Consider the following 15,910-nt stretch of genomic DNA (forward strand, 5'->3'; position numbering starts at 1 on the left):
AACGATACTTAACGCAAACTTTAATCGGACAAGCGACAGTGTTCGACAGTCCTCGAAAAACCTACCCAGAACCCAACATCCATTGCATAGGAAGAGTTGTCAAAAGTCGTAATAAAAAGCAGTAAAAACAGCAATTGCGATGGTTTCTTCACAATACGACGCGTTTCTATCAGATCCTTGTGGATTTCTTCAGAAACTACAAAATGATGTTTTTGCGAATCAGAACACGCCCAATTTCCATACGGATTTCAACATTCCGCAGCTAATTAAAAATATTCTTCAGTCAGAGCAGGATTGGAACAAGGTACGCGTAAAATAGCTGCATATGACCCGTCTTGCTCACCTTTTCGCTTGTTTTAGATTCCTTCGCTACAAAAATATCAACGAAAACTACAGGATGGACAGCTTGTACAGCTTGAGTGTATGGTACAGGACACGAACTTTGGTCATGAATTCTATGTTGGAGCTGTGAAAAACACGCATGATGAGTGGAAAAGCTGCAGATACAGTTTCTTGGAGGAGGATAATGAAAGCGAACGGGTAGAGAAGTTAGAGACTGCTTTGGATGAACGCTATTCAATTTATGTAACAAGTATTCCTGGTCAAGAAGAAACATACTTGCAGCCTATTTCCGCCGAGCATTCTCTGAAACTTGATTCTTCATCTGCTTACCAAAATCGAATCTTCCATTCCGAAAGCATTGGCGCAATTGTAAAATGCTACGGTGGCGTAGAGACAGAAATCCATGTCTGCGACGCTCTTCGGATTGTAGGCTTGTATGAATCGCCAAGCGAATACACCGATGATCTTCCTGTCGTGCACATGCTGTACTTTGAAAACATTTCCAATCTTCCGCTCCGACGACTTTCACCGCTAGAAAATAAAACAATGCGGGAGCAAACGCTGGCTTTTATGACCAGAAAGCTGGGTGACCCTATCGCCGCGGAAACGTTACTATTGACGCTTTTCGGGAACGTTTTTAACAGAACGGGCGGAAGCGCAATTGGTTGTATGTCTCTTAACCTCACTAACTGTAATACGATTGATGTGGCCAATGTCGTTTCTACGCTAAAACAAGTTTGTCCACGAGTATATCAAGAAACAGTTTCTATTGAACGCTTAAACTCTGTACGCTTTTACCCGAGCAGCGACGGTGAGAGTCTCAGCACTGGTGTGCTTCAAGTATCACCGGGAACTGTTCTTGTACTGGATGAAACCCAACTGAACAAAGGTATCTTGAACGATACCGGCGTTCGAAACATTGCTTTTCTTGAACAGCTTATAACGGAGCAGATGTTGCCTTTCATGTTCCCATTCAGCCAGTTCGAGGTGCCTACGAATCTACGGATTGTCATTTTGAGTCAGACAAAGTCACTTCTCCCTTCACAGGTTCTGTACAAGTACAAAAAGCCAATCGATGATAAGGAACATTCTTCTTCTTCTTCAGAGCCATTGGAGGATGGCCTGATTCCCGCGGTGTTTGATTACATTTCACAAGCTACACTGGTGACACGAATTCCGGATGATGTTTCTAAACACATTCAGGATGCGTTTGTACAATCGAGACGCGAAGGCAAGGCTGCCGACGAAAAAACACTGGGTCTCCAAATCAATGCTTCCTGTCTAATGGCAAAGTCGTGGGGACGGAACGAAGTTAGCTATGAGGACTTTGACTTTGTATGTGATCTTTTCGAGCATTGGAGTCTATGAAGTAATTAATTGCAGCTTCCTTGAGATGTTCTGAAATTGAAAAGGAAAAGGACTAAAAAAAAAATTACGCTCGCATTTCCTTAGCGTAGTCTTTAACATTTTCATCAGAAATTTCAGTTTTTTTTCTACTTCATATGTCTTTTTCCTTTATATCGTTTCTATGGATTGCCGCCGCCTCCGAGATTAGGACAGCAACAAGCGATATAGGAAAGTGGACTTCTGGTCTATTTTTGTTGGAAAGATTGCTATTCCTATCTACTGCATAAAATTTCTTATTCAACGTTCGGCAAATTTGTCTTACAACAGGAACGCCAATAGCTCACCAGCTTGCCCTGTTATTAATATTGTCGACATTTGGTGTCAGTCGCCAACACTTCCATTTGCTTGGAAAAGTCGACCACCAAGACGCCGTAATCCGGTTCACCTCCTTTGCGGCCCATCTGCTCTCTGTTTTTTGATATTCTTGCCTTTTCTTTTTTGAAGGATTCATAAATCGGCTGGAATTTGTGGGTTTTTTTCTATGTTTTACAATTTTCATCCAAGTGTTTGGTAGTTTAAACTCTTTCATGGAACAAGCAAGCTTTCTTCGAGAATTGCCCGTACGTACCTTATGGAGGAGAATCGTGCAAAATTCTGTACTGACAATGTTTTTTAGAGTGTTCTAAAGCGAATTGAAACAGGCTTGATTGTCGCTCAATTAAAGAATGTTCTTCGCATTTTTTGTTTACGACTTTCTGGAACAAAACAAGAACTAATCAATCGAATTAAGCAGTTCATTGAAAAAATTACCCTCGAAAATGATATGGTTTCCTGGGAAGCACTAAAAAAAGCCGTAAATGGTGATATTGCTGGTGCCACGCAAATTCTACGTCCGCAATTTCCAAATCCTGTCGCATATCCAACAAGCGTACAGGCTCCAAGACCATCAATCGTTACTTTTCGTCCGTATCCTCAACCTTTGCCGCATGTTGCTCCGACAAGGACAAGGCTTAAGTTCAAAAGTAGTCCCTTTTATGACGTTTTAGAAAGCTTTAACGCTCCATTTCCCATCCCTCCTTGTGTTAACGCCAGAAACACCGTTAATTTCTGTTTTCAATTGACACCTGCCGCCATCTCAAAACTGGCTACTGACGCAAACAAGCGTTATCGTATTTATTTCTTTTCTACAGCCACTGAAACAATTGGCCTAGGCGAATGTTTAATGGAGTATCCAACCCCTCAGATGGAACTTCGCATTAACCACAAAGTCGTCCCTGCTTCGTTCCGAGGCTTAAAGGGAAAAGTAGGAACCTGTAACCCTGCAGACATTACAGATTATGTTAACTCGTACGCTGGTGCCCCGGGAAACAATGTAACAATTCATTATATGAACGCAAACAAAGCTTTCACCGCTCTTGTGAGTTTGGTGCAGACTTGGAGTGTGGATCAATTAATGCAACGTATTAAGACTGGACGCAAGGAGTCCAAGGAAAAAATTGTTGAACGGATAAAGCGAGACAACGACGATGCGGATTTAATTGCTACCTCAGTTGATGTTTCTCTGAAATGTCCTCTGTCCTTCACTCGCATATCTGTCCCTATTCGATCAATTTTTTGCAAACATATTCAATGCTTCGATGCACTTGCTTTTTTGCAATTAAACAAGCAAATGCCTTCTTGGTCATGTCCTGTTTGCAACACAACAGTACGCTATTACGATCTTATTATCGATGGTTACTTGGAGGACATTCTTGCAAACACCCCTCCGAATGCCGAGTCGGTGACCGTTGATCCGGAAGGAAAATGGACATTGAACGCCTTTGATGATGATGACGAGAGCTCCGAAAACGAAACACCGGCCAAGGAAGACGTTGTCGATCTGAGTGATATCGATGAGCCTACAGTAACGCCCTCACTGAGCAATGGTAGTGCCGCGCTGACTGCCGCGGCAGAACATCATTCCGGCAGCCAACAGATTCCAGCAAAAAGATTACCCTCTGTCTCGTCTCACTCTCACCACTCATCTTCTCACAATCCTCCTAAACGGAAACGCGAATCCATAATTATTGACCTGACGATATCTGATGATGACGAGGATAACGCTGCAGCTGACACACTCAGTTCAATGTCTTCGTCCATTCATACTCCTCGGCGGGAAGACGCTGGCTCGACTAACGGACCAGTTGCCAAAGTTCAAAAAACTATTCCTGAACCTCCTCAGCAGCAACAACCGCCTCCTCCTTCTTCTCGTGCCTTTATTCACGATGGTCAGGACCATGCTGGTTCAGAACTTCCTTTACCACCATTAGACAATGCTAGCGCTCTTGGTGTCCCTCAATCAATTTTCGTCACTGCGAATAACGAAACTTTAAAGACGAATGATCAATTTTTGTTTAACACGCCCTCTCCTGCTTCCTCCACAGCCAGTCCGTTCCAGTTACATCCTGCTCTTCAGCACCAGATTGCTACCTACTCTCCTAACAATTCACCAAATATGGCTTCTAACAACGGCCTTCCTACCGTTGCACACGAGCTCAGTTCTTCCCCGGATCATCGTGGCGACAAAAGTCATGCCTTAGCTGTACAGCAGCAGCAAACTGACAATACTCTTGCTTACAACGGTCCGCTTATCCCTGGTCTCAATCTTGCTGCCACTTCTCAAAATGTAAAGCCCCCTTCCAATTCAGTCAACAGCAACCTAACTAATTTACTGCAACGGGAATACTTGTCAAACCAGTTAATGCGGATACCGGATTATTCGCTGAACTCGTCTACGCCGTCAAACACGGAAGGTATACACAAAATCGACAACGGTCTAATGCAACCGGAAGCCACTACTTCTGTTTCAAGTACAGCTGCCACCACCGACACGACTAACTCCCATCCCGAAAACCCATCGTCCCCATCGGCAGGTCCAATTTGGGACGAACAAAAAGATGATCAGATTGACTGGGAACGAGAATTGAACATTCCACTATTTTTCAACTCTTCGTAACAGTCCGTTCGTATAGTAATACTCCCGCCCGCTGTGCACGCTCCCTAGCATTGCAAAAAAAATCTAATGCTTCTATTTCACCTAAAGAGAGTAATGTCAGTAACAGCAAGAGAACTGACCAAAAGAAAGCGCCTCACAACACTGTCCACACCACAACCAGGACCCACACGATGAGCAACTACAACTACACACACCCCTACACACTCACTCAAACAGTTCACGGCAAGAATTTTGTTATTGAACACTACTCATCCAGAGCGACCTGTTTAGGCAGACTTTTGGGCACGTTGAGCGGCCAAGAGGATGGAAGCACGGGCAACAGAGGCTCTCAAGAGGTCAGTGCGGTAACCGTTCTTGGCGACGCGGTTGGCAATAGCCTTGTAAGTCTTGCGAGTGGAAGACTTGGCGAAGACGTCAGTGCGGTACAACTTGGCGGGCTTTTGAGCGTTCTTAACACCAGTCTTGGTGATCAAAGCAACACCACGGGGGCTGTTGGCGACGACGCCGGCAGCCTTGTCGCTAGCAAGACCGGAGAAGCGTTGAGCGTTCTTGCCGGTAGCGTTCAAGGGCTCACGGTTGAATTGGATACCGCCGAAGTCGGAACGCTTGACGAGGAACTTGTTGTTATCGCGGATAACTTGCCAGACGAGATCGTTGCTAACAGACATGGTGTTGGTGCTGGTGAACTTTCGCGGACTCTGTGTTCCAAAGTTTGTTGTGTTGTGACTGCTCACAACACAACAGGTAACATCCCAGGTAACAGCTGTGCAGCCCAGAAAATGATATCATTTTCTGTGGTAAGCGAAACCTTATTTGTATTAAGTTTACCGGCGCAGCCGTCTCGCATTTGCCATCAACCTAGCACCGGAGCTCAAGACGACAGAAACTTCTCGACGTTGTTTCTCGTTCTAAGAACTGAACTAAGGAGATTCAACCTTTTATTGCTGCACACGGATCATCTGCAAAGTCTTCTCGGTTTCTGTTAACAATTGATTGAAGGACGGGACATATTCCATTGCTCTTATCAACAAACACCGGAAGAAATCGGTAGAGGTATGACGAGCAGGACATGCGCCTTTACAGTGCCTAATATTGCGTTAGAGTTCGTTTTGGTGACATTCGATCTTTTTGTTCTTGAACAGCTACACACGTGGAACCAAGGAAGTTGCTAGTCCCGAGAAATAAGTCTCCAATTGCTATTTAGCGCATTTCGTTTGGTTTGTGATTTCCCCCTTCCCGGCGGCAGTAATACGATTCTCATTTTGCATTGAAACTTGATTGACTCAATTTCGAAGCTTTATTTCTAATTTTATCCTTCTCGCATTATTTTTCTGGTTTACGATAACTGTGTTACGCCTTTTTCTACACACATCCAACATGATTTCGTTTCACTTGACCGTTTCCTCTGTTTTTGTTTTTCTTCTTGTAATTGTTTCAGGTACGGATGGTAATAGTGCAGGAAATGCACTCTCCGACATTTAAGAATCAACCTTGCTAACATGGTGCACAGTACTCGTCTGGAGACGTTTCCGAATGCATCGTCCACAATACACACCGCTGCAAACTGGCTTTGCCGCTGATATCGAGCATGGAATGACATCCAGTACGTTTGACTTGCACAGAAACCTTGTTGAGGGCGATCCCCGTGAAGGTCTTGACGATGCAGCCGTCACAAAGATCCGCGGAATTATGAAGCAGAAGCAGGTTTCGTTTGACCAAGCCCGGGTCGAGTATATTAAGGAGATTATGCGCGGTAATAACATTGATGCATCTGGTATGCCTCTCGACGCCAAAGCTGTGACTCGGCTTTAGAATTTGTGATCATGTCTGCAATTGAGCTATGATGAGCCCTTTTTTTTACCCCGGTTCTTTAAACGTGTCAAGTTGTCCACATCGACTTGGAGAGCCCTTATTCCTCCGCTGCCCCTTTCTCCCCCTACTCTCCTGTGATGCTACTACTACTACCACCCTTTCTTTCAGCGAGATCTTGTCAAACACCTTTGCTGCGCTCGATCCACTTCCTTTTTTTTATTCAACACAACCCATTCTCGCTGTAAACCTTTTCTTCTTCTCGGCTTTCAAAAAGTGGTGAAGTCGCATAGAGTGTAAATAAGCTAGCTTAAGTTATCTTAAGTATATCTAAACGACGCGAGATGCTCCAGATCTAAAGTTATCTAAGCGCTCGGTCTCCTTTTTCCCCGTAGGGGTTTCTGGACAAACATTCTGAACCAGTATTGCTGCTTTTTGCTTTGACGCGCGTTAACTACGCGAGTCGCAGCTGATGGAATACAGGAAGAAGTGGCGCGTAACGGACGCGTTTCGTTACGCGTCGGACGTTTATAACGCGAAACACAGCTCAACAAACGTTTCACTCTACCACACTTCCTTACCAAATTACAAAAACATGAAAACCTGCTTTCTCGGATAAACTACCAGTGATCTCGTCAGACAAAGACTATTTGTGAGCAGTTCGGTAAAATCCTTTTGACTTCTCTCAACTCTCACCACGTATTCGGCCATTTAGCCGGTTTTCTCCGAGTCCAGGTTTCTCGCCTATTTTCGCCGTTAGACTATTGATCTCTCGGCGCTTTCTTTTAGTGTGGTGGTAGTAGTGGTGGTGATTCGGCGATTTTCACGGATCCGGTGCCATATTTTGGTGTAGTGTTTTACTAGAGGAAACCGCTATTCATCCACGCAATTAAATTCGCCCTCTGCTTCTGCTATACGTGACCAAAAAGTGCATTATACTGAGAAACACTAACAGCTCCATTGAGTGCTCAGAGACGTGTACAATTGTGTGCTCTTGTGCCGTATTCATCCCCGAGGATCTCGTCTTGCGACCTGCACTATTTTTAATTGCGATTTGCCCATGTAGTAGTGCATTGTCATGCACAAGACCTCCCAGCATCGTACCAGCACATCCAGTACGGATCAGGGAGTCCAACGTGTTCCTTCTGCTCCTTTACCCATTCGTCCGCTCCCTGCTCATGTTTCTCATCTTCCAACCGTCGAATCGACGAGTTCCAAATCCGCTTCCTTGGCAGCAGCAGCAAACACGTATCGTCATGTGTCGGCTCACACTCCTGCATCCACGCACAGCACATCCTCCCATCATCAAAAACGCTCTGTAGTCCTCTCTACCAGTGTTCGCAACGCTTATGCTCCACTTTCACGTCCTTCCCATGCTCAAACGCCTACGACCGCTCGTCCCTCGCTCAATTCGTCTCCAAAAAACGCTGTAGCAGCAGCAGCGGCTGCTGCAAAAAGCAATGCTGTCAATGATACGGCGAGTGTACGGTCATCGGTTGATGCAAGGGCTGCAGCTTCAATGACCGGAGTTCGCCAGTTTTCTTCCAGCAAAATGCGATCAATGGATGACATTTTACAGACACAAACGGACGGTCTTGACCGTTCACAGCTAGCTTCGCATAATTCTGTTCATATTCTTGCTGCGTCTGCACATGCACAATCTTCTCATGACCTTGCCAAACAGGAAGAACGGTCTACTGTATCAAGTTCAGCCGTGGCAGCATCGCAAAACATCCGTCACTTGCGCTCCACGCTCCGTAACGTAAACGGTTCAGTAAAACGCAAGGGCTTTTTCCGCAACAAGTCTAGTGCTCCTACTCGTCGCAAGTCTAATGATCTGCCAACTACTCGCACAAGCACAGATGCATCAACGAGTCACAGTGAGAAGGCGAACGGTGCTCGTTTGCAACCGACGACTTCTTCCTCTTCTTCTATAGTGTCCTCTCCCAGTTCTCGCCCACGCACCCGACAATCGTCTTACGAGGGTGTACGACCAAATGCTCCTTTAGCCGCTGCCCAGTTGGCAAGACTAGCAGTAAAGAATGACGAAGAAACAGGTCTTACGACCGTCTCTCAGCCGGTGGACACGCATTCCACCAACACGAGTCCCTCTAAAAAAAGATCTCGACCAAGTGCTGAGCTCCAAGCTTCCGCCGCTTCTGCTTTGGCCGTAAAGGAGTCTCGCACCAAAGACAAGAAGCCCGGTTCTATTTCGTCCTCTGGGGTAAACGAAGAAACCGACGACAAAGATGAGCGTGTACGAAAGGCCTTTACGCAAGCGGCTAATGTTGCCGTGGTGAAACACGTTCCTTTACGACCATCTATACCTCCTCCGACCACCGGCAGCTCTCCCGCCATAAAAGGAGATACGAGTGATGTCCCAATTATCAACGTTATCGAGGACACACCCCGGACTCTTAAAGTAATTGAATCTTCACCGAATTATCTTTCAGCAACTTCCTCGTTTACCGAGGAGAAACCTTCGCGTTTGAGTGTGGATTCTATCAGTGCTGCACCTATCCGGAGTTCTGCGTCTCTGTCTGCATTTGGAAACTACAGCAATAGTGACGTTTCTTCTTTTTCCAGTGTTGACCAAAGTCACGCAAAGTTTGTCGATCCTTTTTCCAGTCCTGGTCGTCTTGCGACAGCAGCTGCAAGAAGCAGACCTTCCTCCCGCAAACTCTTTTATGTTGATGCTTCCGAAACGGTGGACGAAAGCCCTTCCGCTCTCCATGCTGCTGTATTCGCCGACAAAAAACTACCAAAGGCTCATGCCATTTCAGAACCTTTGAAACGAATTGTTCGTACAAAGCCTTCTCCACAAACGCTCCGCAACAGCTCTTCGTCCGAGGGAAAGCACAAGCATCATCATTTTCGTCTTTACAAGGGTGACCATAGTCGATACTACAACAGCAATTCAGACAAATCAAAGTTGAAGCTATCCCAATGGTGTATTGACGAAAAACGGCGCACGGCATATGAGGCACTCTGGGCCTCTAACAAGGGTTACATGATGCTGCGTAATGACGACAAGAAAATGGATGACATGGTTTGTAACATCGTTGTCCGTGACCTTTGGGCTCGCAGTGGAATCCCATTTTCCACGCTCGCACAAATCTACAATCTCGTGAGCCGTGATCGCCGTCCCTGGTTGACGAGAGATGAGTTTGTTGTTGGAATGTTTTTGATTGATCAGTATTTAGCCGGACGAAAACTACCATCGAAAGTTCCTGATTCCGTTTGGATCAGCAGTCGAAGAATGGGTGATTTGCTTTGGCGCTTGGAAAAACTAAAACTGTCCAAGGAAAGAGTGAAGAATCGGAAGAAACAGAAGAAACTTAAGAAAAAAGAGAGAAAGGAGAAGCGAAAGAAAAAGAAGAAACTGAAGAATGCCAAGGATCGGGAAACGACAGAAGACGAACACGCGGTGTTGGCTGTCTCTTCGTAAGCTAGACTTCTACGTACCTTTTCCGACACAATTGTAACCTTAACAACTTGTATTCCATGCATGTTGTAACAGCCCGTTTTGTACTATATATTCTTTCCTATTTATGGATGACTATAGCATCATTTTAACGCATTAATATTATCATTTCTATAACAATTATGGTATAGTAAGATGGATTATAGTGCGGGTTAATAGCTCGAGTTCTGTTATTCCTGTTACTAAAATAATTTTAATAGCTTCCGGAGACTAAGACTAACACGTGTCTGAAAACGACAACCGTGCCTATATTAGACTCCTTATGTAACTAGTATTTGAATCTGAATTTGAAACTCATCCCCATGGCCGTCGACCATTTTCCTCGGCTAAGCATTACTTTTACCAAGCCTTCCTAACTACATCCTTCTCTATAACGTTACCGAATATTCACGGCAATTTCTCAACAAGCGAAAGTTAACGGCAATTTCGGGTCCTTGTCCTGCTTACGGAACATCCTTAAAGCTGTGAACACTTACTAAGACATTTTGGAGTCAACATTGTGCTTCTCTTCTGGGATTCAGTCAATTTATCAATTGTCTACCCGAAGAGACGAATTGGTTGACAAAAACCAGTTAAACAACCCTGTGACCACATATAGGTCACATTTGTGCTGTTCCACGTAAAAATGGTACAATCTTTACCAGACTCTGTCTGGGACTCTATCCGAGGTACAATTGAAGAGTTTATCAATGACACGGAGCATGTGTGCACGGAATTAGGATATGAAATGGGTCCCGAAGGGATCCAGTCATTCATTACAGAGACATTGAACACTCGAAAGTTTGATCTGACAAGTGAAGCCGAAAAACTGAAAACACAATGTGCTCAATTGCTTGATTCCATCAGTATAATGACTTCTGCAATGCATATGGAATTTGAGGCGGAGGTAGAACCTCCGTTAAAACAGTGCTTTCGTCGGCTGTCGAGGGAAAAAGAAGCCTTTGAACATACGTTCTTGGAAAAGCAAGAGACGGCTCATGGTATGCTCCCCTATTGAGGTGTCACTGAAATGAACGTGTAATTTTGCTAATAGTTACAGACCTTTACTCCAAATTAAAGGCTTTATACGAAGAATTGGGAGAAAAATGTGTCATTTCTCAATTTGATGGAAAAATGTTCTCAGATGTATCTGACGAATTCCTCAACACGCTCCAACAAACTGTTGAAAAGGCGGCAGCAGAGGTTCATGAGAGAACGGAATTGATACACAAGCTTCACGACAAAATTCGCCGTTATCACGACGTCTTAGGAATCCGAAAAACACTGCCTTCTAAAACAATCTACTTGAGCAATGTTCGCTCACTTGTGGATCAAGCTCGTAGACTGAAGTCAGAGTACCACGAACGAAAGGAGCGCAAGGAACGAATTGTTACTGACGTTCATTCTTTGCTGACTTCACTTAAAATCAAGCCTAACATCCGCGTGAGCGAGTCGGATTTGAGCGTGAATGCTTTGAAAGCCGTAAGTATTTACCACGTTTGATGACGGGAACAAATTTTCGCTAACGTTTTCAGTGGGAACTCGAAAGACGGCGGTTGCTTGGCATCAGTAATATTCGATGCAAAAAAGAAATTGAAGTGTTACAACAAAAGCACGCAACTCTCTCCAAAGTTCTGTTTATCTCACGCAAGACACATAAACAAGTCGCAGCCGAAACATCTAGCGATGATTTACGTCCTATTGTGGAAAGTTTGAAACAAACAATTAACCACATGACAGTTGAACTTCGTCTTCGTGCTGATCTTACTCCTCTTGTTAAACGATACCTTACCATGGAAAAACAGTTGATAGGTCTCAACGGACATGAGCGGACGACCAATAAGTCGAGACTTTCGCACTCGAAGCTTCGCAAGGATTTCCTTATCTTGCGAGCTCAACTGGCAATTAAGCTTCAGGACTGGGAAGAAGAGAACGAAACCGTGTTTTACGTGTTTGGTCAGCCGCTAAAGCAAATGCTCCATCAACCTTTGCAACTAGAGGAAGATGAACCTGAACCAAAAGCTGCCCAGGACAAAAAGCCCGTCCCGGTATTGACTAGCCGCATTAAACGTCCTTCCGTCTTTCATCGTTTGTCTAAGCCGCGCACGAAAAATGAAGCCGTGCCTGCGAATCGTTATTCACCGTCACCTTCTCGTCTTCCTGCTTTAAGTCGTTGCTCTTCCGCAAGCACAACTTCCACGTCTAACAGTTCATTCTCCCACAGACCGTCGGAGAAAAATACCCCTGTCAAGAATACTGAAAAAGAAATTCCGGAAGTCCATCGCCCATACTCTTCCTTCTCCCGAACGCTTCGTGAAATGCTTCATGAAGTCGTCAACAACAAAAATGCTCATAGATTGAGTGAGGACTTTGACAAGCCTCGTTCTTCTATCACTCCTTTCCAACGGATTTTTTCGCGTGACATGGATGAATGGGAGACATGTTCCAGTTTGGTTGACCCTAACGAAAGCTTTGATTCTCTGAATTCACAATTGTCTGCCATGGGTATATCCTCTGAATCGTCTTTCGAACCGCAACAATAAAAAAAAACAAAAAGACTGTTCCAATCGTCAATCTCATGCATCACAGCCTATACCCCAATGACACTCGTTTTCTTATAACACGCTGATACCATGTATATTTTATTGTTATACCAGATGCTAACGATGGGAAAACTACCGCAAAAATAAAATTGTATGAAGTATTCACATGAAAAGGTTTGTTGAAGAAGTTGTAGAGGGACGAAAAGATACAAACACACTGATTCAATGACCATTTTCAGCGTTTTCTATGCCAAATGTACAATCAAAATGCTGTCGTCTCTGTTACTGCAGCTGTTCATTCTTTACTCTAGTCTACCTATGTATTAATGAACGACATTTTCGTATATTTAAATATTTTCACCTAGATGCGACCACTAAATACTTAAATGGTAGTTTGGACTTTCATCCTTATTCTGCAATAACACAATGTCGTTATACAGCCACGGCCTTCATCGTTAAAGGGCCCAGCCTGTTTCACACTTCACTTTGCCTCCTCTTACCTTACTCGGCCATTTTTTGGTGGTGAGTTTGCCGAGGGGAAGCAGACTACCACCACACATTTGCCGCACACGAATTCTGGCAACCGCAAGCATCTCGTCCTCATGGGTAAAATCGAGAAGAAAACGGCCAAAGGTCGTTTGGATAAGTGGTACAAGCTTGCAAAAGAACAAGGATACCGATCTCGTGCAGCTTTTAAGCTGGTTCAATTGAACAAAAAATACAATTTTCTTGAAAAAGCCCGAGTGGTCATTGATCTGTGTGCTGCACCCGGTGGTTGGCTTCAAGTAGCGTCTAAAACTTGTAAGCCCGGCTCTTTAATCGTAGGTGTGGATTTGGCTCCTATTAAGCCAATTCCGAATTGTATTACTTTTGTAGAGGATATCACTAGCGACCGTTGTCGTTCGCAACTTCGTGGATACCTGAAAACGTGGAAAGCTGATGTCGTAGTGCACGATGGTGCACCCAACGTTGGTGCTGCTTGGCTTCAAGATGCATACGGACAAGCAGAATTGGTATTGATGGCCATGAAATTGGCCTGTGAGTTCTTGGGACCTGGAGGTACTTTTGTTACAAAGGTTTTCCGTTCCAAGGATTACAACAATCTTATTTGGGTCTTTAAACAACTCTTTAACAAGGTTGAAGCCACCAAACCTCCTTCGTCTCGTAACGTGTCTGCTGAGATTTTCGTCGTTTGTCGTGGTTACAAGGCTCCTCACAAATTGGACCCTCGATTCACTGATCCCAAAAGCGTTTTCGAGGATGTGCCGGAGCCTACGCCTAACGCGGAAGCCAAAGTCTTTCACCCTGAAAAGAAGAAGCGTAGCCGTGAAGGTTACGCCGAAAATGACTATACCCTACATAAGGTCGTACCTGTCGTCGACTTCATTCGCGCTGATGATCCTATAAACATCCTGGGTACATCCGCCGAAATTGGTTTCCCCGAAGATGATGAAGAGGCACAAAAAATTCGCAAAATGAGCATCACTAATGAGGATGTTATTTCTTACTGTTCAGATCTTCAGGTTCTTGGAAAGAAAGACTTTCGTGATCTTCTTCGCTGGCGTCTGAAGGTCCGTGCTCTCTATGGACTTGGTAAGAAGAATAAGCCTGAAGGAGAAGTTGCCCAAGTAGAGGAGATGCCGGAGATGGACGAGGAAGAACGTCTCGATCAAGAATTAGAATCTCTGAACGAAGTGGAACGCGCTAAATTGAAGCGTGAGCGCCGCAGAAACAATGAACGCAAAAAGAAGGAAATCACCCGTATGCAAATGGGCATGGAGGCGCCAATGGATATTGGTCTTGAACAAATAGTTGGTGAAGAAGTCTTCGGGCTCAAGTCAGCAGAAAAGCACGGTTTGAGGACGTTCGAGCACAGTGAAATGCCAGCTGCGGTTGAAGATGAGGAGGCCACTATTGAGGACGATGAAGTTGAACTGGACAGTGAAGACGAAAAGGAAAATCTGGAGGAAGAACTCGACTTAATGTACGCACAGTACACAGACCGCAAATCCGAAATGGATGCCAAGTTCCGTGTTAAAAGACTTCGTGGTGATGTGAATGATGATGAATGGGAAGGTTTGGATGGTGCTGCCAAAGCGGACTCAGATGAAGCTGAGTCTGAAGACGAGGAAACTTCGGAACGCCTTACCACTTCTCTTGAGGACTCTGGCCCTACTCAATCTGGCCTTTCTCGTAAAGCCGCACTCTTTTTCGATCAAGATCTCTTTGAAGGTGTTGATGAGGAAGAGGAGGAGGAAGAAGAAGAAGAAGAAGAGCAGTCTGGAGATGATGCTGCCGAAGAAGAAGCTGGCCCTGATGCAGAATCTGAGGAGGAATCTGAAGACAACAACGATATTGAGATTGTTCCTAAGGAGGCTGACTCTGACGACGACGGATGGGACTCGGACTCTGATAACGAGAAGCGTGAAAACATCGACATCGTCACGGCAGAAGCTATGACCTTGGCCCAAGCAATCGCCTCTCGTTCAAAATCTAAGGCTGACCTGATTGACGAAGGCTTCAACCGGTGGGCATTCCAATCGAAGGATGGCCTTCCGGACTGGTTCTTAGACGAAGAAACCAAGCACAATAAACCCAAACGACCTGTTACTAAGGAAGCTGTTGCTGCTTTACGTGAGAAGATGAAGGCTTTGAATGCTCGACCCATCAAAAAGGTTCTTGAGGCTCAGGGCCGTAAGAAACTTCGTGCTATGAAGAAGATGCAACGGGTGGCCAAGAAGGCCGAGGGTATCACCTCTTCCGACATGACTGAAGGTGAAAAGGCCAAGGAAATTGGCCGTATGATGGCTCGTGCCATGAAGAAGAAGGTTCGTCCTAAACCCACTATTGTTGTTGCTCGTGGTGCAAACCGTGGATTAGCATCTCGGCCTAAGGGCGTCAAAGGTCGTTATAGGATGTTGGATCCTCGTATGAAGAAGGAGCTTCGGGCGCAGAAGCGTATCGCCAAGAAAAAGAAGAAACACCATTAAGCGTCTGTAACGCAGCGGTTGCCGTTTGTTATTGCAATTGTTATAACATCCCACTGGACTTTGTTTTTTTCACTTTGGTCTCATCGGTTTTTGGTTTACTGCATGTACATAATAATTTTGGTTTTTGGGATGGCGAGCAGCAAATAGGAAAAGCATTAAGCACACACGCACATTCACACACTGGACACCTTCCGCCTGTCCGGCCGGCTTTCCTTTGGCTCTTGGGCTCAGTTTCGTCTACACATGATTTGTTTCGTTTGTTATAGAAAGAATGATTTCTTTTATTAAGTAGGCTATTTCGTTAAAGTACGACCAGTTACAGAGCGGACTTCAGTGGCGTAAAAGAGGAGGTTGCGAAGAAGGAAAACAAAATGTAGAGGAGAGAAAGAAGATTGGGCGGGAAGCAGACATTACATGCGGG

At 44.9% G+C, this 15,910-nt stretch overlaps 7 protein-coding genes across 7 annotated transcripts; 6 read left to right on the top strand and 1 right to left on the bottom strand.

Annotated features, from left to right (window-relative positions):
- Positions 1 to 139: 139 nt before the first annotated feature.
- On the top strand, positions 140 to 1,710 carry SJAG_00728 (MCM binding protein; the record flags this gene model as incomplete). Its single annotated transcript, XM_002171960.1, has 2 exons — positions 140 to 304; positions 361 to 1,710. The coding sequence occupies 2 exons, from the start codon at positions 140 to 142 to the stop codon at positions 1,708 to 1,710; spliced, it is 1,515 nt and encodes a 504-aa protein (XP_002171996.1).
- Positions 1,711 to 2,276: 566 nt separating this feature from the next.
- SJAG_00727 (SUMO E3 ligase Pli1) lies at positions 2,277 to 4,684 on the top strand (the record flags this gene model as incomplete). Its single annotated transcript, XM_002171959.1, has 2 exons — positions 2,277 to 2,309; positions 2,366 to 4,684. 2 exons carry the CDS (start codon positions 2,277 to 2,279, stop codon positions 4,682 to 4,684), a joined length of 2,352 nt encoding a protein of 783 aa, XP_002171995.1.
- Positions 4,685 to 4,900: 216 nt separating this feature from the next.
- SJAG_00726 (60S ribosomal protein L28/L44) lies at positions 4,901 to 5,417 on the bottom strand. The gene has a single exon (XM_002171958.2). The coding sequence runs from the start codon at positions 5,350 to 5,352 to the stop codon at positions 4,951 to 4,953; it is 402 nt and encodes a 133-aa protein (XP_002171994.1). The 5' UTR covers positions 5,353 to 5,417; the 3' UTR covers positions 4,901 to 4,950.
- A 64-nt stretch (positions 5,418 to 5,481) lies between these two features.
- SJAG_00725 (fungal protein) lies at positions 5,482 to 6,802 on the top strand. Its single transcript, XM_002171957.2, has 3 exons — positions 5,482 to 5,737; positions 5,786 to 6,122; positions 6,195 to 6,802. Exons 2-3 carry the CDS (start codon positions 6,062 to 6,064, stop codon positions 6,494 to 6,496), a joined length of 363 nt encoding a protein of 120 aa, XP_002171993.1. The 5' UTR covers positions 5,482 to 5,737; positions 5,786 to 6,061; the 3' UTR covers positions 6,497 to 6,802.
- On the top strand, positions 6,736 to 10,097 carry SJAG_00724 (ENTH/VHS domain-containing protein). The gene has a single exon (XM_002171956.2). It carries the CDS (start codon positions 7,572 to 7,574, stop codon positions 9,939 to 9,941), a length of 2,370 nt encoding a protein of 789 aa, XP_002171992.1. The 5' UTR covers positions 6,736 to 7,571; the 3' UTR covers positions 9,942 to 10,097.
- A 19-nt stretch (positions 10,098 to 10,116) lies between these two features.
- Positions 10,117 to 12,843, top strand: SJAG_00723 (hypothetical protein). The gene is made up of 3 exons (XM_002171955.2): positions 10,117 to 10,957; positions 11,017 to 11,438; positions 11,492 to 12,843. Exons 1-3 carry the CDS (start codon positions 10,603 to 10,605, stop codon positions 12,497 to 12,499), a joined length of 1,785 nt encoding a protein of 594 aa, XP_002171991.1. The 5' UTR covers positions 10,117 to 10,602; the 3' UTR covers positions 12,500 to 12,843.
- A 106-nt stretch (positions 12,844 to 12,949) lies between these two features.
- SJAG_00722 (rRNA methyltransferase Spb1) lies at positions 12,950 to 15,793 on the top strand. Its single transcript, XM_002171954.2, has one exon. It carries the CDS (start codon positions 13,102 to 13,104, stop codon positions 15,487 to 15,489), a length of 2,388 nt encoding a protein of 795 aa, XP_002171990.1. The 5' UTR covers positions 12,950 to 13,101; the 3' UTR covers positions 15,490 to 15,793.
- Positions 15,794 to 15,910: the final 117 nt, after the last annotated feature.

This window comes from Schizosaccharomyces japonicus, assembly GCF_000149845.2.
Source record: "Schizosaccharomyces japonicus yFS275 unplaced genomic scaffold supercont5.1, whole genome shotgun sequence".
NCBI classification, from domain to species: Eukaryota; Fungi; Ascomycota; class Schizosaccharomycetes; order Schizosaccharomycetales; family Schizosaccharomycetaceae; genus Schizosaccharomyces; species Schizosaccharomyces japonicus.

What these genes read in the sequence shown, in the direction of transcription:
- SJAG_00724 (XM_002171956.2), top strand. Translation starts at nt 7,572, where the DNA reads ATGCACAAGACCTCCCAGCATCGTACCAGCACATCCAGTACGGATCAG.
- SJAG_00725 (XM_002171957.2), top strand. Translation starts at nt 6,062, where the DNA reads ATGATTTCGTTTCACTTGACCGTTTCCTCTGTTTTTGTTTTTCTTCTT. An exon ending in TCTTCTTGTAATTGTTTCAG is followed by an intron (nt 6,123 to 6,194) that starts GTACGGATGGTA and finishes CATGGTGCACAG; the next exon opens with TACTCGTCTGGAGACGTTTC.
- SJAG_00723 (XM_002171955.2), top strand. Translation starts at nt 10,603, where the DNA reads ATGGTACAATCTTTACCAGACTCTGTCTGGGACTCTATCCGAGGTACA. An exon ending in AAAGCAAGAGACGGCTCATG is followed by an intron (nt 10,958 to 11,016) that starts GTATGCTCCCCT and finishes TAATAGTTACAG; the next exon opens with ACCTTTACTCCAAATTAAAG. An exon ending in GCGTGAATGCTTTGAAAGCC is followed by an intron (nt 11,439 to 11,491) that starts GTAAGTATTTAC and finishes TAACGTTTTCAG; the next exon opens with TGGGAACTCGAAAGACGGCG.
- SJAG_00726 (XM_002171958.2), bottom strand. Translation starts at nt 5,352, where the DNA reads ATGTCTGTTAGCAACGATCTCGTCTGGCAAGTTATCCGCGATAACAAC.
- SJAG_00722 (XM_002171954.2), top strand. Translation starts at nt 13,102, where the DNA reads ATGGGTAAAATCGAGAAGAAAACGGCCAAAGGTCGTTTGGATAAGTGG.